Source organism: Chiloscyllium plagiosum, chromosome 22 (assembly GCF_004010195.1).
Source record: "Chiloscyllium plagiosum isolate BGI_BamShark_2017 chromosome 22, ASM401019v2, whole genome shotgun sequence".
NCBI lineage: Eukaryota > Metazoa > Chordata > Chondrichthyes > Orectolobiformes > Hemiscylliidae > Chiloscyllium > Chiloscyllium plagiosum.
Window position 1 is genome coordinate 14,742,325 of NC_057731.1, and position 23,917 is coordinate 14,766,241.

The following is a 23,917-nucleotide window of genomic DNA, read 5'->3' on the forward strand; positions in this document are numbered from 1 at the left end:
TTGTTCACATGACATTTTGTCGATAGATTTAGCATAATTTAGGATAATTTGTGACTAACATGCAAAATGCTATGCAAAAGTGCGAAATTTCAATTAAGAAATTTTATCAGAATGAAATGATTAGTAAGTGAAATGTACATCCAAGTGACTGATATAACAGTTTTGTATTTTAATTAAAAGAACGATTCCCCCTTACTAATTAAAAATCTCTATCTCAGCCTTGAATATACTTAATTACACAGCCCTGACAGCCCTCTGTTATAGGGAATTCCATCAAATCACTCAGAGGACAGAAGAAATTCCTCCTCATCTCTATCTTCAAAAGGGCCTTCCTCTGGTATGATGCCCTCTGGTCCTAGACTCTCCCAAAGGGGAAACAATTCTTCACATCCTCCCTATCAAATACACCTAAGAATATTGTCTGTTTTGAGAGGGTCAGCTGTCAATCTTCTAAACTCCAATTGTTAAAGTACAGATTTGAGACGGCCCAGGGAATCTCTTGTGGACGCAGACCTGTAAGCTGCTCTTGGTTCGTCTCGGAGATTGTACTCTGGAAGTCTGGAATAAAAAATCTCTTACAGACAGATTAGTTTAATATTAGTCATCCCTTTACTTATCAAAAGCATCACTGTTACAACATAACACTGATACCTGTAAGCTAAACTAAGTTTTAATAACCCAGGTGAGTAGGGCACTAGCTCTTCAAGAGCCCTAGCAGGCTACTCCGATGTACTGATATAAAGTGGCTTTCTTTATACAAGTTTACAAAAACATTGCATGTTCTTAATTAGACAGATAACAGGGAAAGACAATAATTCGTAAGGAAGAAACATTTATTGACAGGTCTGTGTCCACTTGACTAATCACTCCAGAGGCCCTAAGCCATTCATCAGGTGGAAAAAACATAACCAGCCGAGTTAGGCGCCTTTAGTGAGATAAACTCCTATCATAAAGAGGTACCAGTCTGAGCTAATTGGTGAGTTCATAAGATAACCTTGCACAGCTCACGTGGGAGATATAAGCGTTTTACAAAATAGCTTCTTAGCAAGAAGGGCAAACTTTTTGAACATAAAATGGCTTCCTGACAGTGTGCCAGAATCTCTTCAATGTTAGGCATAGAATAATTTCTAAGCTAGGAACAGATTCCTGCTTTTTAAGCACTGAATCATTCTGTACCTGAGGCTGAGATATTACCATAAAGGTTGGATTTAAACTGATTCATTAGTCTTTGAATTAAACATGCTTTCTTTTCAGGGTTGTGATTCAAATCCAATAAGATATAAGATCTGATTAGTTAGAATTGACAGTTAGAATCTGTAAGGTCTGCAGAGTGGTGTGCAAGAACAGCAAGTAAGTTAAAGCTTAATCAATATTACCTTTCACAGAGTTTGTATTTAATAACCAGTAATGGCTACTCAATATCATCATAAAACCTCAAAAATGCAATTAAGTTCAATCTATAGCAGGTAAGCACTAAGAGTTAATTTTCTACTGGCTTCAGCAGCCTCATCACTAAAATGGTCTCTTTCTCTCTATAGTGTCCTTTTGAACTCTCAGGTCAGGGTCTTGTAACAGCAAAGATGTTTTTCTCTATCTGTCTGCCCAGCTTGCAAGGGTAATAAGAATCCATTAAAATTGACAGGACCTGACCATCAATTACAAGGCTTTTGATAGTACTGAGTTTTGTTTCAGGATCAGAATAAAATACTTTCATTAATTTCACAAAGAACGGCCGTGAATATTATCACTTGCTGTTCTGTTTCCACAGGTTCACTGATGTTAAGGCAAATGTTCTTAATTGCCTTACAGCATCCTGTTATCACTTGGTGAGCAAAGATTAGATTAGATTCCCTACAGTGTGGAAACAGCCCCTTTGGCCCAACCAGTCCACACTGACCCTCCGAAGAGTAACCCACCCAGACCCATTTCCCTCTGACTAATGCACTTAACACTATGGGCAATTTAGCATAGCCAATTCACCTGGCCTGCACATCTTTGGACTGTGGGAGGAAACCCACGCAGACACGGGGAGAATGTGCAAACTCCATACAGTTACCCAAGGCTGGGACCCTGGTGCTGTGAGGCAGCAGTGCTAACCACTGAGCCACCGTGCCACCCTAATCGTCTGCATACCTTGGGCTCCCACCCTTTTTCTGAGCCTCCCTGCCAGTCCTGTCTATTTTCTAGTATGCAGCAAATGTGTTCTATAATTCAGCATTATATTTTAGTCTAAATGTTTAAAGGCAAGTTTTAAGGCTATAGATTTTCTCACAATAAGTGCAGGCCCAATTGACTCAACCTCTCCTCATAAGACAGGCCTTCCTTACCTGGGATTAGTCGAGTAAACCTTCTCTGATCTGCCTCGAATATCAGTCTATCTTTCCATAGATGCAGGGACCCAAAACTGTTTCCAGTATTTTAGCTGTGGCCTCACGAGTGACTTGTACAGTTTTAGCAAAACCCTCCTTCCTGACGTACTCCATGCCCTGTGAAATACTTGCCTTCCCTATTATTTGCTAAACTTGACTGCTAGCACTTTGTGGTCCATGGACGAGGTGTCCTAGGTCCCTGTTATTTAGCTTTTTGCAGTCTTTCTCCATTTAAATTATATTCACATACTTTTATTCTCCCTGGCAAAATGCATAACCTCACATTTCCCCACATTATATTCTATCTGCCAAGGTTTTACACACGCACTTAATCTGTCCATATCCCTTTTCAGACTCTTGGTATCACCCTCACCACTTGTCTTCCTACACAAACAAAACAGGAACAGCAGATGACCATTTGGCCCTTTGATCCTCCTCCCCATTCAACAGGATCACAGTGGATTATACAACTCAGACTTCTATTCCCCGCTGTCTCCAATATGCTGGGGACAGCACGGGGTTAGATACACAGTAAAGCTTCCCCTCTACACTGTTCTCCATCAAACACTCCCAGGACAGGATAGCACAGGGTTAATGTTCCCTCTACAGTATCCGTTGTTATGGACCAGGCCAGACCCCCCCAAAACATTTCAAGATTGTAGCTTGGACTCTAACTTTGCTAGTTGTTTTAATTAGGTGTACAGTGAACATCCCAGGAGAGATGTAGCTGGTCAAACCACTTTATTTTAAACAAAACCCAGAATATATTTACGAGGTTACCGAATGAAACACAAACAAAAAAGTGAACAGTATACTGAATAACTTAAGCTATCCAAAAACCCAACAGATTATTCCAACTTAATAATGCAGTTCTCAATATCGAGAACAATCCCCTTAAACTCCCCCTGGTACAAAAGGTAAAATCAAACACTGGATCTTACAGGAGAGATGTCAGAGAGAGAGGAAGATCAGCTCTAAGAACTGCCCAACTACTTTCAGTGAATAGCCAGACTGCCAAAACCAAATTAAAACCAGAGAAAAGCTGAGCTGGGAGAACTGACATCCCCCCTTTTGTTGTACAAGTGTGTTTTTTAAACTTAAAAGCCTTTTCCCGAGGCAGTATCTGTTAGCTATAATAAAATTGGCCCGAAAACCCATCCAAGCCCAGATTTTTCGGAACCTGTGTTTTTATGACCTCCTGAAAAAACCAAGGACAACATAACCTTGTTGAAGGAGCAGCAGCATTACAGCCTACCAAACACTCTCAGGTTTGTGCGATGGGGAAAGGTTGAATAGACTGGAGCTATTTACCCTGGAGCATTGGAGGCTGAGGGGTGACTTTATATAAGTTTATAAAACATGAGGGACAAGGATAGGGTGAACAGTCAAGGTCATTTCCCTGAGGTGGGTGACTCCAAAACAAGAGAGGCATAGGTTTAAGGTGAGGGGGAAATATTTAAAAGGGACCTAAGGGGCAACTTTTTCACACAGAGGGTAGTGCATGTATGGAACAAGCTGGCAGAGGGAGTAGTGGAGGCTGGTACAACATTTAAAAGACATCTGGATGGATATATGAATAGATTAGATTAGATTCCCTACAGTGTGGAAACAGCCCCTTTGGCCCAACCAGTCCACACCGACCATCCGAAGAGTAACCCACCCAGACCCATTTCCCTCTGACTAATACACCTAAAACTATGGGCAATTTAGCATAGCCAATTCACCTGGCCTGCACATCTTTGGACTGTGTGAGGAAACCCGAGCACCCGATTGTGGGCGGCACGGTGGCACAGTGGTTAGCACTGCTGCCTCACAGCGCCAGAGACCCGGGTTCAACTCCCGCCTCAGGCGACTCTCTGTGTGGAGTTTGCACATTCTCCCCGTGTCTGCGTGGGTTTCCTCCGGGTGCTCCGGTTTCCTCCCACAATCCAAAAATGTGCTGGTTAGGTGAATTGGCCATGCTAAATTGCCCGTAGTGTTAGGTGAAGGGGTAAATATAGGAGTATGGGTCTGGGTGGTATACGCTTCGGCGGGTCGGTGTGGACTTGTTGGGCTGAAGGGCCTGTTTCCACACTGGAAGTAATCTAAAAAATGTAATCACCCGGAGGAAACTCACGCAGACATGGGGAGAATGTGCAAACTCCACACAGACAGTCACCCGAGGCCGAAATCGGCTGTGGGAACCTGGTGCTGAGAGGCAGCAGTGCTAACCACTGAGCCACCGTGCCACAGAAGCGTTTAGAGGAATATGGGCCAAATGCTGGCAAATGGGACTAGAAAAACTGCATAGATCCAGCAGCAACTATGGAATATGAAACATGGCTAATGTTTTGAGTCCAATCTGACTCTTCTTTGGAAGGCAGTTGCCAAATACTTTTCATCAAGACCAAAGCTTTCAATAAATCAAACGATTGTGGTGCTGAAGAAAGCTAATTATTTGCCTCATCATGTCTGCACCTACTCTCTGAATGAGTGTTACGACTACGTGCCATTCTCCTCCATCTTAATTCCCCATAATCTTGAATATTCTCCCTCATTAATCGTCAGTTACAATGCATGTCATGGAGCTACTTCCAATAATAACGTAAACAGCACAGTATGGGAGGAATTTGTTAAAACAGAAAGTAGATATTAATGGTGGAAGAAACATAAGAACTAGGAGTAGGCAATTCAGCCTCTTGAGCCTGCTTTGCCACTTGATACGATCATGGTTTCTCATATAAGCTCATTAGAGTTCAGGGAACAGTTGCTTAACAAAAAAGATTAGAACCCTGCCTGGTGTGTCTTTGTTTATCAGGTATAATTGTACATAGTATGACCAGGAAATAAAGAGTCATAGAGATGTACAGCATGGAAACAGACCCTTCGGTCCAACTCGTCCATGCCAACCAGGTATCCAAATCCAATCTAGTCCCACCTGCCAGCACCCGGCCCATATCCCTCCAAACCCTTTCTATTCATATATCCATCCAGATGCCTTTTAAATGTTGTAATTATACTAGCCTCCACCATTTCCTCTGGCAGCTCATTCCTACACGTACCACCCTCTAAGTGAAAAAGTTGCCTCTTGGGTCTCTTATGTCTTTCCCCTCTCACCCTAAACCTACACCCTCCACTTCTGGACTCCCTCACCTCAGGGAAAAGACTTTGTCTATTTATCCTATCCATGCCCCTCATGCTTTTATAAACCTCTAAGGTAACCCCTCAGCCTCCGACGCTCCAGGGAAACAGCCTTAGCTTAGTCAACCTCTCCCTACAGCTCAAATCCTCTAACCCTGGCAACATCCTTGTAAGTCTTTTCTGAACCCTTGAGCTTCACAACATCTTTCTGATAGGAAGGAGACCAGAATTCACATAATATTCCAACAGTGGCCTAACCAATGTCCTGTACAGTCGCAACATTACTTCCCAACTCCTGTACTCAAACCAATAAAAGGAAAGCATACCAAACACCTTCTTCACTATCCTATCTACTTGCGACTCCACTTTCAAGGAGCTTATGAACCTGCACTCCAAGGTCTCTTTGTTCAGCAAAACTCCCTAGGACCTTACCATTAAGTGTATAAGTCCTGCTAAGATTTGCTTTCCCAAAATGCAGCACCTCACATTTACCAGAATTAAACTCCATCTACCACTTCTCAGCCCATTGATTCATCTGGTCCAGATGGATCAAAGGATGAATCCTAAGCTTGTAGAAGGTTATCGTCCAATGGGTTTATTTGAAAACACTAACTTTTGGAGCACTGCTCCTTCATCAGGTGTTAGTGAGAGAGGAAGATCTTAAACACATCATTAATGAGGAAAAGATCAAAGGATCATACAACTTATGCAAACGAAATGAACACACATAAGGTGACTCTTAAATCTTTCATCAGTCAGAATGAAGAATTAACTTTGCTTTGCTCCACCTTTCTATCTACAGCCTAAACTCTCAGGTGTGCCCTTAAAATCATAGTTAAAAATCACACGACACCAGGTTATAGTTCAACAGGTTTAATTGGAAGCACACTAGCTTTCGGAGCGACGCTCCCAATTAAACCTGTTGGACTATAACCTGGTGTTGTGTGATTTTTAACTTTGTACACCCCAGTCCAGCACCGGCATCTCCGAACCATGCTTAAAATCATAGGTCGGGATATCATTTTTGAATAAGGCTACCAATAGGAGTGAGTTACAATTGGCTTAGTTTCTCCTTCTGAGAAGGAGAGGAAACTCTTACTAGAAGATAGCACCAAGCTTACTCTCTGCCTCCAAAGCGTGATACTAGCGCACATGCGCCTTTTGGGCCGGCCGTGCTCACGTGACGCGGGCGGTTGGGCGGGGGCCGGCGCGCGGGACAAAGGATCGGGCGGGGCTCGAGCGGCTCCTGCTGGCGGTTTGGAGGCCGCTGGGTGGGCGGACCGGGGTGGGGTGGAAGCACCTCATCTCACCTTTCGCCTCCCCCCCTCCCTCCCGCCCGTTTCCATGGCGTCCCGTCGCTGCCCCGGAGTGGCCGCCACCTCCAGCTCGGGGGAGCTTTTGTCGACCGCGATGTCTGCTCATCGTGACCCGACGCGGGAGCTGTTCGAGGGTTGCAGGAACGGGGATGTGGCCCGGGTGAGGAGACTGCTCAGGGCCGACAATGTGAACGCCAGGGACACGGCCGGACGCAGGTCGACCCCTTTACATTTCGCTGCAGGCAAGTTAAAACCCCTCCCTCCGTGTAACACGGTATAGCGGCCTCGCTCGAGGCCCTTCTTCATTTTCTCCGACATGAAGCTGCTATCTTTTGTTTGCTCTTTTATTTTTTTTGCAAGTCAATCAGATGTTGTCCATTTAGCCCCACTCCGCAACTGCAGAAGTTTCAGGATATATTCGGAAGGGAAATATTGTCAGTGTTGGTCTGCAACTGTTCTACTATTCACACCTCTTCCAAAGATTTGTTTTTTTGTTGTTTCTTGTTTCACTACCACTCCATTAAGCCCGCTACATTGCAGGTTAGGGTCAGACAGACAGGTAGAGGTTGATTGTCTTGGGACTGTCTGGTGGTCAATCAGACACATAATGCAGTAGTCCCAAGATCCCACTCCAAAATCGGCTTACCATTCCGCATACAGGTGAGGGCGATGGTTCCTCAAGAGTTCGGCAAGCGTCAGACCAAGTACCATCACCAGGGCCAACTGTCCAAGAGGGAAAGATGACTGGCCCTGATGGGAGGAATTCATTGGTTAAAGGAACAGAGTGGTGTATATTCAGGAAGGGATGTATGCCTGCAGTCAGGAGTCAGTTAAAACATAAGCAAGCAGATAACATTGTGCTTTACGTCCTGCATGCCATTTAGTACAGAAATAAGAGGCTAGCTGTATGGCTAGAAAGATGGCATGGATTGGAGAGCTTCCAGTGGCTCAGACTGTGTCTGAAGTAGATGACACCTGGACAGTACAAGGACTGGGTGTTTTGCTAGTGCTTTTGGCGAGGCTTTAAATTAACTCTCGTCAGTTAGTGAGTTTTGAGGAGATTTGTAGCTGAGGTTCTGGATGTAGATTTGTTCACTGAGCTGGAAGGTTCGTTCTCAGATGTTTCATCACCATACTAGGTAACCTCTTCAGTGAGCCTCTGAATGAAGCACTGGTGGTGTAACCTACTTTCTATTTGTGTTTGAGTTTCCTTGGGTTTGTGATGTCATTTTTGTGGTGACATTATTTCCTTTGGTGATGGCATTTCCTGTTTTTCTCTGGGGGAATAGTGGTGGTAAATGGGATCCCAATCAATGTGTTTGTTGATCGAGCTCCAGTTGGAATACCATGCATCTAGGAATTCTCGTGCATGTCTCTGTTTGCCTTGTCCTCGGATGGATGTGTTGAAGTGATGTCCTTCCTCATCCGTACGTAAGGATACTAGTGAGAGTGGGCTATGTCGTTTTTGTTAAGATTAGGGTGGTGCTGGAAAAGCACAGCAGGTCAGGCAGCATCTGAGGAGCAGGAAAAATTGACGTTTTGGACAAAAGCCCTTAATCAGGAATGTCATTTTGTGGCTAGTTGATGTTCTTGTATCCTGGTGGCTAGTTTTCTGCCAGTTTGTCCAATGTAGTAGTTGTTTCAGTTCTTGCAAGGTATTTTGTAAATTACATAAGTTTTGCTTGTCTGGATGTAGGTTTGCTTGGTGAGCTTGAAGGTTCATTTCCAGACGTTTTGTCACCCTACTAGGTAACATCTTCAGTGGGCCTCAGGTGAAGCACCCTTGAAAATTCCTGATTTCTATTTAATATTCTATTTAATAAATAGAAAACAGGAATTTTCATCAGTGCTTTGCCTGAGGCCCACTGAAGGGTGACGAAACGTCTAGAAATGAACCTTCAAGCTCACCGAGCAAACCTACATCCAAAAGCTCAACCTGAACTACAAATCTTCTCAAAACTAGTTGCTTGTTGTCTATATAGGGTCTTTCAAGTTCCTTGGCTGTTGTTTTAGTGTGCTGCTATGTTTGTGGGCTACCATGGTGCCAAGGGGTCTGAGTAGTCTGGCAGTCATTTGAGATGTCTTTGTTGGGGAGAACATCTCAGAAATGACTGCCAGACTACTCAGACCTCTCGGCATCATGGTAGCCCACAAACATACCAGCACACTAAAACAGCAGCTAAGGAACTTGAAGGACCCTATACAGACAACAAGCAAAACTCATGTCATTTACAAAATACTGTGCAAGAAATTTAACAAACACTACATTGGACAAACAGGCAGAAAACTAGCCACCAGGATATATGAACATCAACTAGCCACAAAATTACATGACCCACTCTCACTAGTATCCTTACATACGGATGAGGAAGGACATCACTTTGTCTGGGACAACGCATCTATCCTAGGACAAGCCAAACAGAGAGAGACACGAGAATTCCTAGAAGCGTGGCATTCCAAGCAGAACTCTATCAACAAACACATTGACTTGGATTCCATTTTCCACCCCTTTTGGGGGAATATGAAATGATGACATCACCATAGGAAATGATGACATCACCATAGGAAATGCCGTCACCAATCCAAAGAAATTCAAACACCTAAATAGAAAGCAGGCTACACCAACACTGCTTCATTCGTAGGCTCAATGGTGATGTTACCTAGTATGGTGACAAATGTCTGGAAATAAACCTTCCAGCTCAGCGAGCAAACCTATATCCAGAACTTTTATTAGTGTGTGGGAACCAAGAGAGAATATTAGGGAGTAAGACCAGAGTGCACAAAATGCTTGGAGAAACAGCATCAGAATTGAGAATATTAAGTTAATAGGTGAAATTGGTGCAAGGAGAAATTAAAGCACTCTAAATCAGGATTACAGTGTATGAATGTGAATGTAAGGATTAGATTAGTGAGTTCCACACACACATTGTCATGTAGCATTATGATATGGCAATAAGAGAGATCTGTGAAGGAAGGGTGGGACTGACTTAAATATTCCTGGTTTTAGGGTGTTCAAGAAAAATAAATGAGGAGGGGTGGTGTTTTAAAAAATTCTCAAGGTCAGGTTCGTAGGAGAGTAGTCTGACACAGAACAAACGACCAAGAGGCGAGTCTGCTAGAATATGAGCATTTTATTCCCCGCAGCGTCGCCACAACCAGGTCTCATACTTACAACGGGTCTGGCTTATACTCACTCTACATGTTACCGGAACTGGGAGCCGTCAGTTCTCGTAGAGCGGTTGCCAACAACCCACGCTCGGCGGTTAAACGTAACCCCGGAGCAGACTCACCGAACTGGAGACTTTTCCAGCTGATATACTCTTTTCCAGATATAAACATTCATGTGAACAGCAGAGCAAGGCTAAAAAACACATTCCATTCTGGTTACATACAGATAAGAAGATTCACACGGGGAGGTGTGTAATAAGATTCACACGGGACTAAGCAACACCTCCATTCCGGTTAGATTCACACATGTATTGGGACATAATTTTTAACCGTTTCACCACATTCCACTGCTTGGCCCAATACATGTGTTACATTATGATTCACACATGTATTGGGACATAATTTTACACCACAGGTGGAGGTAATGGTGCATACTGGAGAAGGAGGATATCTCTGGGTTCAAGAATAGAATCGATTTGTCTAGAGCTAAGGGACAAGAAGGTTGCAGTTATGTAGCTAGGTGTAGTATACGAACCAACTAGTGGGAAGGAACATATTACATTACATTACAGTGTGGAAACAGGCCCTTCGGCCCAACAAGTCCACACCGACCCGCCGAAGCGCAACCTACCCATACCGCTACATTTACCCCTTACCTAACACTACGGGCAATTTAGCGTGGCCAATTCACCTGACCTGCACATCTTTGGACTGTGGGAGGAAACCGGAGCACCCGGAGGAAACCCACGCAGACACGGGAAGAACGTGCAAACTCCACACAGTCGCCTGAGGTGGGAATTGAACCCGAGTCTCTGGCGCTGTGAGGCAGCAGTGCTAACCACTGTGCCACCGTGCCGCCCCAACTTACATAAAGGTGAAGGATTGTCGGGTAGTTATCATGGGAACTTTACGCAAATAGAGAAGAGGATAACAGTGATGTTTAGGGCAGAGAATTGTGTTCAGGAGAATTTTCTACAACACTCTGTCCGATCCAATGAAAAGGAGGCATTGCCAGACCTGGGAACAAGATGATTAGGCAAATAAGTGTCAATTGGGAACATTAGGAGACAGGGATTATTATGTCCATAATCTTTAGGATGATAGTAAAAAAAGAACAATGCAGTGTAAAATTGCATTTGGGGAGAGCAAACTTCAAGGGGGCAAGAATAAAGTTGGGTCAGACTGGAACTGAAGGTTCGTGGGAAAAGCAGTAGTTGAACAATAAGACCTTCGAAGAAGGGATGGTTTGAATACAGTTTAGATATCTTTCCTCAAAAGCGACAGGTGAGGCAAACAAACCAGAGCTCCCTGACTGAAAAAGAAGTTAGAGATTAAGATAAAGAAAGTGAGCTTCCAATAGAAAATATTATTGAGAACCAAGCTGAATACCGAATGTTCAGAAGGGAGTGTAGAAAACAAATAAGAGAACAAAGAAAGGATTTTTTTAAAATAAAAGACTGGCAGCTAAGAATAGGGATACACCTAGGAACCTAAATACTCTGAGGGTGGTAAAAGGAAGAATAGGACTAATTACAGACAAAAAGTAGATTTCCAATTGAAGCAGGGGGCATGATTTCAGAACTGAATAAATATTTTGCATCTGGCGGTAGTCAGTAGCACAAACCCATAGTACTTAAAACAACAAAACCAGAAAAGGCTACACTCCCTTGGTGTTCAGGCTGGCTTCCTGTCCTATGTGTGAAAGTGCAGAATCTGACTCAATATGCGTCTTTCCACATTATACATGGGGATTGAGGCCCATAAAAGGATGAAAAAGGAATGTAACAGATTACCGGAAGAGAAAATCAGTTAAGTGTGAAAACGAGGGAGGTGTTTCACAGGCTCATCAGATGATAGTGATTTCAGATACCTGGACTAGTCTGAGAATTATTTTGTGCAACATAACACATGGAGGTAATGCTCTAACAGGTGAAGTAACAATTTTTTGCATATCCTAGCTTGGCAGAGCCAAGGGATGAGAAACGTACTACGTTAAAGTCGTAGGATTGGATGGTGACAATCTTCCTGTCAAGCTACCTCCCCTTTTTTCTGGCAACAGTGAAGGTAGTAGTGGTAAGGATTAAACTTCACCATTCCCTTGATGTATTCACATGTTGTGAGTACCTTAGTTGGTTGTGCTTTTACTGGAAGGTGGCAGATTTAAGTTGGGTTTGTGAAAAGATGAGAGAAAGTGAGGACTGAAAGGATGGCCAAGCTGATAAGTTGTGGACTAGTGATAGAGTATTTGCATGGATCAGGGTTGGCAGATATATGTACCTTCGTAACAAAAACAAGTTGCTGGAAAAGCTCAGGAGGTCTGGCAACATCTGTAAAGAGAAATCAGTTAATGTTTCGGGTCTAGTGACCCTTCCTCAGTTGTTTCAGTATAAGTAGCTCTCTGCTTTGTATTCTGAAGAAGAGGCACGTTTGACCTGAAATGTTAGCTCTTTCACTCTCCATAGATCTGAGTTTCTCCATTATTTTGTTCATCAAAGCACGTTTCTGGCATGACTGACAGTGGGGAGCAGGTTTTAAACTGCATGGTCATTCTCACCACTTCCTTATCCACCTCCATGCTCATTCCAGTGATTAATTGGCCAGCCTCATCCAGGTTCAGTATTTGTTGTCTCATCATTGGTTAACTGAGTGCTTTGTCTGCCCAATTTCTGATCTCCCACCCCAAATTTGTTCAGTTATGCTCGGGAGACCACTTATGGTCCAAAAGTCGACCATTTATCTGTATTTACTCGCTACTTAAGAATTTTATGTCCAAGATCAAAAAACCCTTTTCAGATGTTCTAATTCAGAAACAAATTCCCTGTTTATACAGACTGGATATTTCCTTTAGTTTTTTTTCTTGTGTGGCTTAAATGTTTAATCACAGGTCAACTTGTGCTGTTTTTGATCAATTGCAGTTAAATTGCCTGCTTAAATGACATGAGAAAATTTTGTGGTTTCTTCTTAGGTCAGCAATCTGGTAATTTTACTATATTTTTCCCCACTTGGTAACAAGACAGCAAATCAAAAATTGACATAAAACTGGCAATTCAGTACATTAAACATTTGCTTTAGCAGCAATCTAATTGTATATTTTAACAAATGACAAAGTTGTGACAATTTTTTTGCTTCAACATTTCTAATCTTATAAAGATTTATTCACTGATATAACTGTCGAGGATGTCTGTACCAGGGAAAAATAAGTCGCGTTAACTGCAAGTTTGCAGCATCTTTTAAATTTGTTGTTGGAATGAGCCCTTACGAGATTCTGGTAAGTTGCCACCTTGAAACACTGCAGTCATTTTTATGTGGGTATACCTGCAGTTCTGTTACAGAGGAAGTTCCAGGGTTTTGAGATTAGATTAGATCAGATTCTCTACAGTGTGGAAACAGGCTCTTCGGCCCAACAAGTCCACACCGCCCCTCCGAAGAGAAGTCCACCCAAACCCATTCCCCTAGCCTATATTTACCCCTGACTAACACACCTAACACTGGGCAATTTAGCATGGCCAATTCACCTGACCTGCGCATCTTTTTGGATTTTGGATTGTGGGAGGAAACCGGAGCACCCAGAGGAAACCCACACAGGGAGAATGTGCAAACTCCACACAGGTGGAAATCGAACCCAGGACCCTGGTGCTGTGAGGTAGCAGTGCTAACCACTGAGCCACTGTGCCGCCCCAGGAACGGTGACCAGGAACGTGAGAGTTCCAAGTTATGATGGATGACTTGGTGGAGAATTTTCAGGTGATGGTGTTCGCATACATCTGCTGCCTTGTACTTTTATGGGGGCTTGGAAGGTGATTTTGGTGAGTTGCTACAGTGCACCTGGTAGTTGGTACACACTGCCAATGTATACTTGTTAAGGAACTGAATCATTAACGTAGATGTGATGTCAGTCAAATAGGCTGGTTTGTCCTGGATTATGTCAAACTTGTTAAATGTTGGAACTGCACTCATCCAGACCAGTGTGGAGACAATTCAATCAAATTCATGACTTCTGCGTTGGTGGGTCTGCTTTGAGGAATCGGGTGGTGCACTAGTTGCTGCAGAATTCACAACCTCTGATCTGATGTAGCTGCAGTATTTATATGGCTGGCTCAGTTCAGTTTCTGGTCAGTGGTAATCCTTAGGACATTGGTAGTGAGGTAATTTTGGTTTAGGAATATCAAGAGGAGATTTCTTACTACTTGTATGCCATAAATGTTACTTGCCACTTATCAGCCTAAGCCTGAATGTTGGACCAGGTCTTGTTGCATATGATGCACATTGCTTCAGGTACTGAAGCAGCAAATATTTGTGGAACAACAGTGCAAGTGTTTGGAAAATTTAAAGTTTACAATTTCGTTGATTCTTTAGGGTAAATCTAAAATCTATGCACCAGAACTGCAGAGAAATGAAACCATGGCAGGCTTTTGGGTTCAAACCTGGGCACAATAGCAGCTGAGGAATGTGATTTTCAGCTTGGTGAAGAATTGACTGCCACTTATAGTTATATTTATTCTCTGGACTGGGTGTTCAATGCAGTATTACATGTGATTAGAACAAACAAATGAAAGCGGTTCCACCAGTAATGCTACTTAATGTTAGTACCATATCATTTTTGAGAGACATGTCTCTGCTGCAATAACTTTGATCTCATCCTGTATTTTACAATTAATTATTCTTAAGAGTATAAGATTCTCCTTGTTATAAAGTGCCAGACCATACCACATGGACTGCAGTGATTCAAAGTAGCTCAGAACCAATACTTTGAGGAATTACAAATAGGCAATAAATGCTATCCCAGCCAGTAATGCTCTTATAACCTGCTAGCCCTTGTGCAAGCTAGAATAAATGATGGAATGAATGATGTTAAGAGAGGATGACTGGGTTTGTTAGATAGTAAAGAGATTGGGATAGTGATTGGAGCTGAGGGAAGATAGAAAAAAGATATTGAACGTGGGTGCAAGGGTGAAGGAAAAGTCCAGTGGGATGGCATGAAATTGGCATGTTCCACGTACCATTTCCTACAACTTACAGCTTGCATAGTGAGAGAGGAAAAACGATGGAGGAATAAGGAACAGCAAGACATGCCAGTGAAACTAAATTCAAATGATACAGTAATTCTGGATGTTGCTTAAGACCATCTACGGACTGTCATTTTTCTATTTTCCTATGAAGACTGCAGCCTGTTAGCATTATTCCAGTCTTTGTCAAATAAGTAGTGATGTATGTTGTGACAACTACTTACATTACCTCTTGTTTAGAATAGCTAATCCTGCCTGCTCAAATGGCGTTCTTCTGAATCTCGTTTCCTGTCAATCACCTGAGATCCAACTTCATTTTACTGCCAATCTGACTGACCATTCTTTCCTGCTTTCACTTCTTTAAGCTCCATTTTCTGTGACTGTTGCATCTTTGATAGCTATTTTTCACTAATGTCAGCCATGTCTTAGCTTCCTGATAGCTAGACATTTCCCATTCCAGTGGAGCCACTGCTATCTTCTCACATGTTCTCTTGTCCCAGTCACTGGTGTTAAGGCTCTCTTCTGTGTCATACTCATGGCCCTCTAGTCACAGCTTCTGTTTTAACCTGATCTTAACTGTGAATCCGCTTTTAAATTACAGGGTAAGCTACACTAGAGAATTTATTTGCTGCTTTGGAAAAGGTCTTCCAATGTTGTTTCCTTCAAAAAGTAACTCTGACCTTAATAAAGAGGGAATAAATGAAGTTTGACAATTCTTTTGTACAAGAATCTAAGTGCAATAATTGTATTAGAAATTACTGTAGATATCAATTTCAAATACACTGTTTCTGGAGACAGTTGCCATAAGTTTTCCTGCATCCTACATGGATATTTTGGTTTAAATATTTCAACAATTTAAATAAAATCATCTTCAAGCATAATTCATTTGTTGTTTAACTTAGTTTTAATTTGCATTCACCATTGTGGTGATATTTTACATTTCAGTTCACACTTGTTTTGAAATGCCTTAACCTCATTATTAGTTGGCCAAAATGTACTTTTAGAAATTTCTCCCTGAAAAATTTCTTTTGGCATATGGTTATTTGAGAAATTGTCAAAGAAGCATTCAGTGAAAAATAATCAAAAGTCTAAAGAAGGAGCTGTTAGCTAATTACTTCAGAATGCCTTATATTATGATTAGTGATTACTTAAATGACTATACATCAATCCCTCTAGGATTTGGACGGAAGGATGTAGTTGAATTTTTGCTACAGAGTGGTGCCAATGTCCATGCAAGAGATGATGGAGGCCTTATTCCTCTGCATAATGCCTGTTCATTTGGGCATGCAGAAGTTGTCAATCTGTTGCTGTGTCATGGTGCTGATTCTAATGCTCGGGATAATTGGAACTACACACCTCTCCATGAGGCTGCCATCAAAGGCAAAATTGACGTATGCATAGGTAAGCGTTCCTAAACTTGAAAAAATACTTTTGTTTCTTTTTTTTTATATAAGTTAACAGTCACTTCATAAAACCTATTACACTTTGTAGCAACAGGAGAAAGTCATTGGAATTGGATTGTTTTATATCAGCAATAAGAGGATGTTCTTGACATGCAATTTTTATGCAGCAACATCAACTTATGTCAATGAAGCATTTTGAAGTATTTAATTTTCTAAACAGCAAGCATACAAAACTGTGTTTACTAATATTGAGCATGAACTTTTGTTTGTACAATAGTCTGTTGCATATATTCTTAATATCAGATCCTGCAAAAACCCTACCTCATATGCTGTTGAACTTTTATATTTGGTTGTCAGTTTTATAATAAGCTGGTAAACATCTTTTGGGATTGAAGTCTTCTAACTCTGCATGCAATAATAACCACTGGCTCACTAGAGCCTCACTGCTAAGGTAATGGATTAGTGAGGCTGAGCAGTTTGTTAGGCAATTGCTGTTGGTGGTGCAAGATCTGCTTGTGAACGTTCTAATGCAAAGCAAAAGCAGTATATAAAGCAATGACCAAACTTAAAAACAATTTCTCATTTATTTCTTTGGAGATAAGGTAATGATGCAAGGAAGATTATATTAGGCTGCAAAAAAATCAATATCTGATGCACTCCAGAAGGGAAGATAGATGCTGATTTTTATCTAGCTGCTGTGCTTTAAAGTTCCTTTTTATTTCACTGTTTGACTTGTGAGGTAGTACATCCCTGGATATAGACAGGCTTCCAATCTTTAAATGAATGGACAATCAACATTTGAATTGAGACGCATTTGAAATGAATAGGAGATTCACCCAAAGGAGCATAAGCACTGCCATCTTGGTCAGATGACCTGTTCTGTGATATAATTAGAATTTTTTATGATAGTAATCTTCCTTCAAAAGTTATATTTTTCTAAGTAATGGGTTTATCCAGGTGACTGTATTATGGGTTGCTGTAAAAGTTGGACATTTTGTTGTGGAATTTTCATTTTTTATCTTTCAAAAAATGGGTTTATCTAGTTATTTGTTCTTTTGTAATGCTCTGTGCTACAGCTTACAGGCTGCATAGGTGAGTAAAAGTATTTGTTGATTTATTGCACATGTGCATGACTTTCATATTATCACAGCAGACTGTTGACAAAAGCAAACATCAGTAGAGCATGTGTTTGCAGGCCACGCAAACACAATGGCAAAACAAGCCCAATATGAGTGTTATATAGTCTGGTATCTTGTCTATGGAGATTTGTGACTGCAGTTCCTCCATAAATGCTTACCCATGCCTTCACATAATAGTTTGATTTTTCTCTTCAGTACTTTAGACCATATTATTTGCTATGGTGCTTAATTATAGTTAATTAAGCCCCTTAAATGCATCTGTAGTATTCAACTCGAGTGAGCAACGTAACATTGAGTTCTCTGTTTTATCCACTGAGAAAATATATTTCTCCTTGATTCATGATTTATTGCTCCTTTTTGTTACAATCACTAAATGTGGACTCAGTGCAAATAGAACCATAGTGAAATATAATATTGGAATTTCATAATCAAGAAAACCTTTATCATCCCTTGTAGAATTGATTTCACAGAAAAACAGTGCCCTAAATTCTTGTCTAAAGGTGTTCTGCTTTAATCTTTTACCTGCTTTAAAAACAAAAGCATAATGTAACTTGATTTCTAAATGATCAATACATTCAGCCATTTTACATGTTTAATTTACTTTGAATCGAATAAACTAAATTATAGCAACAAGAAACTTTGTGCGTTGTTTAAGTTTCAAATCAAGTGTGATGAAAGGTGTCTGATACAAACTTTTTTCAAGTTTGGATTTCAAAATTGTGGCATAAAGTTGTTGGTTACTATTATGAAAGATTTGAAAAAATAACAAAGTCAGAGAGAGATCTTTGTAACATATTGGCCTAATCTGATATGTGTCAGGGAGCAGGGACCTGCCATGTAAATTGTTAATGTGCTGGGTTTATGATTCTATACTTTGAGTGCAAAGTTACAAAGTCTTGGTATTGGGGAATAGATGAGCCATTGTTTCTTGTGTTTGTTAAGATTTTTCAAACTCTTCTAGATTTGAATAGCTTGTGTTTTTGTCTTTTGCATAATTATACAATATATGGCAGAACCCTTCAGAACATAGCTATGCAGAGGCATCTGGGCATACAGGTCCACAGGTCCCTGAAAGTGGCAACAATGGTGGATACAATGGCCAAAGAGGCATACAACATGCTTGCCTTCATTGGGTGGGACATCAGACGTAGAAGTCAGCAAGCTATGTTATAGCTATACTGAGCTTTAGGGCCATATTTGAAATTTTGTGCACAGTTTTGGTCATCACACTACCAGAAGGAAATGGATACTTTAGAGAGGGGACAGAGAAGGTTTACCAGGATGTTGCTTGTCTTTGAGGGTTTTAGTTATGAGGAGAGGTTGGATAAACTCGTCTTTCACTGGAAAGACAGAGCTGAGGGCCGACCTGACTAGAGGTCTACAAAATTGAGAGGCAGAGATAGGATAGATAGTCAAGAGGCTTTTTGCCAGAGTGGAAAGGTCAATTACAAAATGGCTTGGATTCAAGGTGAGGGGAAAAGTTTTTAGCGGGGAAGTACAGTGAAACGTTTTTCTCAATGGGTGATAGGTGCCTGGAACGCACTGCCAGTGGAGGTGTTGGACGCAGACACACTAGCAACATTTAACGCATTTCTTGAGAGACGCATGAATAGGAGGTGAACAAAGGGATAGAAGCAGCACATGGGCAATAAGGAGCAGGTCTAAATGAGCATTAAGAATCAGTTCAGGCATGGTGGGCCAAAAGGCCTGTTCCAATACTGGATTATTGTACATTAAAGTTGTGCTTTCTTGTTATGGACACAAGGCTGCGAGTTCTTCGTTTCAGTGAATGACCATGTTAAATGAAAAAATATATAGATTTCATTCCGGTATCTGACTCGTCCAGTGCTGGCACCATGACATGGTGCAAACATTTCAGGAATTCAGAGATGCAAGTGTTCCAAACAGGAGGACCATCCATAAATATATGATGCAATCAATCTCGACAGTGAGAACTCTGAAGACTTGACATTTTAGGTACAATGGTATAAATAAAATTGAGATTAATCTTCTAAGATTTCATCAGGATAGATCACCAAAATGTCTTATCAATAAATCAGTATATAATTTCAAAGATTTAAGATGCATAAGAGAAAATTAAGCAGTATTTTCAGCATCCTGGTTATGTTGGTTGCTCATGGCAATGCAAGATCAAATCAATCCATTCATTATTAAACTTCTTAATTTAAATAGTATACTATGCTGTCTAGAAATACTGATGTACTTTAAAAATGTAATGCATTGATTGCTGCCGAAAACTTAAACCGATGTCTCTAATTATTTTTAACTTGCTTTTTAAAATATAAAAAGAATTCAGTCTTCCTTTGCCCTGGCTGATTAGATGTATCAAAGGCACAAACTTGATTTCTGAGAGGATTTAGAAATTTATCTTTTGATTTACAAAAGTATATTTCATATTCTATATGTTTTCCATATTTTGGGATAGTAACTTGTTCTTTAAACATTTAAGAGTGCCAATTTCTACTTTTGAGTATAATTGCTGTAATGGAGGTAAATTGTCTTTAGACTTTCAACTTGAAATCATTTACATATTGCTGAAAGCAAAATATGTTATTAGCCAATGCAATTGAACAGCACTTTACAATGTAATTTAACCGTGTATTTTTAGTGGTTAGTAGGTTCTATTTGAATATTAAAAACATATTACAGAGATATAAATTAATCAGTATTCCAGCATCTGCGTGTAACCTGGTTTTAAATGATTTACTTTAAAAATAGCTTTCATATTTAAATCTGTGCTGCTGGAGTTGTGGCCTCTTGACTCATTCAGTGTAATCCTTCCATCATTAGCAATTATACCAAAATTTAAATAAACACATGCTCAAAACACCAGAAATCTATACATTTTTACTTAAGTTGTTGCTTGAAACTACGTGCTTGACTGAGCACTTTCTCTGCTATTCAAATATCCCTTTAATATATTTGACACCAAGTTGCATAATGTAAGAGATGTTATGTTATTGAATGGTGTCAGTTTCTCAACTAGCATAATCAAGAACTTTTTAAAATTTTCTGAATGGTGTTTTTGTCTAAAGGAAAGGCTGTCTAATAAAACAATTAATAGAAAATGAGTGGAGGATAACTCATCCCAGGGGTATGCTACGTTATGTGGATTTGGTCAGCTTTGAAAATAACATGTTTCAAAACAAGCATAAAATATATTCAGGTGCTTGGAATACAATTTGACTTAAAGTTTAGTGATTTTTTTGAGCTGATATACCAATTTCAGAGGAAATTTTGTCTAAATGTTCATAACAACCAGTGGTATTTGCAGGCCTTGGTATTCTCCATTTCTATAATGTATATTTCACTTCTCTTTCTGTACCACGCTATTTACTTCAACCTATTTCTCCTTCCTATATGGTTCTGCTAGCTCAGACTGCCATTCATTTAGACTGTACAAAGAGTGTATGTCAGTGGCAAGAGAGACAAACATTTGCATGAGTTCTCAAGACAAATTAGGTGCATCTCCTGTAAATTTCAATGACTTTGTACAAAGCCATGCACAGCAATCTGCATTATACCTAACACTGGCAGATCTTCAAAGCTGTAGTAATTTGAGATTTTTCATACAAATCCAACAGAAATAATCCACTGAGCCCAACTGGTCCATACCAGTATATATGCTCCAAGTGAGCCTCCTCCCATTCATTCTCTAACTATATCAGCATATTCTTCCATTCCTTTTTCACTCTTCTTTGGTCAGTTTTCTCTTAAATATTATAAACAGCAAGATGTATTTAAGACATTTAAATATGGCCTGTGGTTTGGAAGAACTTTGTTTTTGGGCCAGTATGTCAGCACTTGGTCCTGTCCTCAAAGCTGCCCACAAAAAAAATTATTGCATGTTGCTTTATTCTTTCTGACAGCGACTTCAGTTTGATGCTAATCTTTTGATACTCAGCAGCAGTGTCAGTAAAGAGGGAAGCAGACATGTTCATACTTCAAATAAGAAAATTAAGGCACTTAATAGCCTATACTCATTTAAACTTTCAGGTAGCAACATAAACAATTATGATCGTACTTTAACTTCTGTTTAAATTCGAAGAGGATTAGTAATGATCATTTAGCCCGCAAGATAGTTAGCTTTCAATGAGATCGTATCTGATTTATTTCTTATCTCCAAATGCCTGCCTTTGCCTCATACAACTTCATAATTTTGGACAACAAAATCTTGAATGTAAATGGCAAAATACCTAAATACATTCTAAAGTTTCTGTATGATCTAACTTTATTGGCCAATCGTAGAAGTGTGTTCCAAATTTCTCTCTCCCTTTGTGAAGAGGTATTTGCTGATTTCATTCCTGCATGGTCTGGCTCTTTCTCTAAGCTGTACCCTTAGTCCTACCCAAAAGTCCTGCAATTAGTGAAAATGGGGTACAGTTTTTCTTTCAATTTTCTCTTAAAATCTTACAGCTTGAGTAAATCGTCCCTTAACCTTTTTAAATTCCGGAGCATATTGCCTTTGTCTGTAGTCAGCACTAGTCTAAATCTTTTGGAGTCCACTTATTCTGATAAGCCATTGTTTTCTTTCAAGGACAATTTATACTTCTTATGCTGTGAGATTTGTCACTGCTCGCAATAATTCATATCTGGCCGAACTATGGTGCTTTGTAAAAAATTGTTTTGAGATGTATGCATCGCTGACAAGGTCAGCATTTTTTTGCACGTCCCTAATTCCAGAGGGCATTTAATAGTTAACCCCTCACATGCTTACACTGAAAGCCATTTTCCTTTCCCTTACCCATTCATTTTTTTAATCCTGCTGAGAAAAGTGACACACAGGCAAAGCTTTTCATCTTGCACATGTCAGGACAGATGTAAGACTACCAAATCTCAAAAGAAACATCAGTTTATACTGCATGAAAAAAAATTACTGATTGGTTAAATGGATTCTAAAGTATTTCCGTGTGAAATGTACCAGCTGACAGTTATTCCCAAGCTTTTATTTAAATTTTTTTAAAAATGGACAGATCATCTCTGGTCAAAGCATCACTATAATAACTGCACAAGGAGCAGTTATCCCCAAACTTTTGTTTAATTGATAAAAGGACAATGCCTGGACTTTTTTTTTCTGATTGCAGAAGACATGGCCCTGCAAATAAATAAACATAGCTTCTTGAAAGTTTACGTGAGACAGGGATTGCTAGTTAAAACGGGTGACAGTATACAAGTTAAAATGATTCTTGTGAAGGTAAGAATGGGGAACTATCTCTGAGAGGAACATCTGATATTCTAAAATTTAAATGGGAGCAGGAAGGACAATGGGTCCTGAGATTTTATTTTTATAAGGTTGAGCTGCTTTTCTGTGCTAGTATTTTCTTTTAACTTTCAACAGACACCAATTTCTTCAGATTTGTTCCCGCGATGCTTTATGGTAGTTACAGACATAGCAATGTTTAACATTGGAAATGCCTAAAGAAGCATCACTCTCAAGCTTAATAGGTAAATTTGTGGACTCATTGGCATAGGGTTTTCAATGTATTTTGAATTGTTTCATGTATTAATTTAATATTGTTATTGCTGTTTAATGCAAGTTACTTCATGCCAATCTTATTTTCATTGTTTTGGTTACAGTGTTGCTGCAACATGGAGCTGACCCACATATTCGGAATACCGATGGAAGAACAGCATTAGACTTGGCGGACCCGTCTGCTAAAGCTGTATTGACAGGTGAGCTTTGAATTATTTAATTTAATATTTTTAATTTTGTTTGAACATGTTAATGGAAATGGAAGCAATAAGACGAGATGTGGAATTTCCAGTAAGTAAATTTGCTGCTAAACTGTTGTATATATTTCTTGGTGGCCTCTTGATGACTGGCTTTGGTATAGACTGAAAGCAGGAAAATGCATAAAGTAGTTCATCTTGCATGAAGTGAATGGTACAGAAGTAGGAAAGAAATTTTAAAAATTGTAAAAGAAACAAAAGGGAAAATTGATGTACACAATTATTTGGAATAGTACTGATAGAATGGATCTGTGTGGATATCTAGAAGTAGTATTTTCAAGTAAATTCAGTAGCATTTGTTTCTGATTTGGAACCCAAGAAAGTGAAATTTGAATTGTAATAAATCAGGTTTATTTGCTATAGTTTTAATTTTTAAAACACTTAACTAGTTAAATTACATTTTACAGGTGAATACAAAAAAGACGAACTGCTGGAAACTGCAAGGTATGGGCACACTTTATGAAAACTAGCTTAATATTGCTGTTTTCCTATCAAGATGGGTAACAACACTAATTGACAATCTGTAAAATACAATTTTATTAATCTCCATAGTTTGTTTGAACTTAATCATCATGTCTTAACTACCCTAAATTGTGTATTCTAATAATAATACAGAAAGAATTGCTATTTGAATTATGGAAAGAT

At 40.0% G+C, this 23,917-nt stretch overlaps 1 protein-coding gene across 1 annotated transcript in view; it reads left to right on the forward strand.

Annotated features, from left to right (window-relative positions):
• Nucleotides 1-6,698: 6,698 nt before the first annotated feature.
• The window catches only part of LOC122561382 (poly [ADP-ribose] polymerase tankyrase-2-like), a 54,365-nt gene continuing 37,146 nt past the window's right edge, over nt 6,699-23,917 (forward strand). The window contains exons 1-4 of the mRNA XM_043713146.1: nt 6,699-7,047; nt 16,156-16,380; nt 23,120-23,215; nt 23,680-23,716. Coding sequence (XP_043569081.1) covers nt 6,834-7,047; nt 16,156-16,380; nt 23,120-23,215; nt 23,680-23,716 — 572 coding nt within the window. The 5' untranslated portion in view covers nt 6,699-6,833. The remainder of the gene's footprint in view (nt 7,048-16,155; nt 16,381-23,119; nt 23,216-23,679; nt 23,717-23,917) is intronic.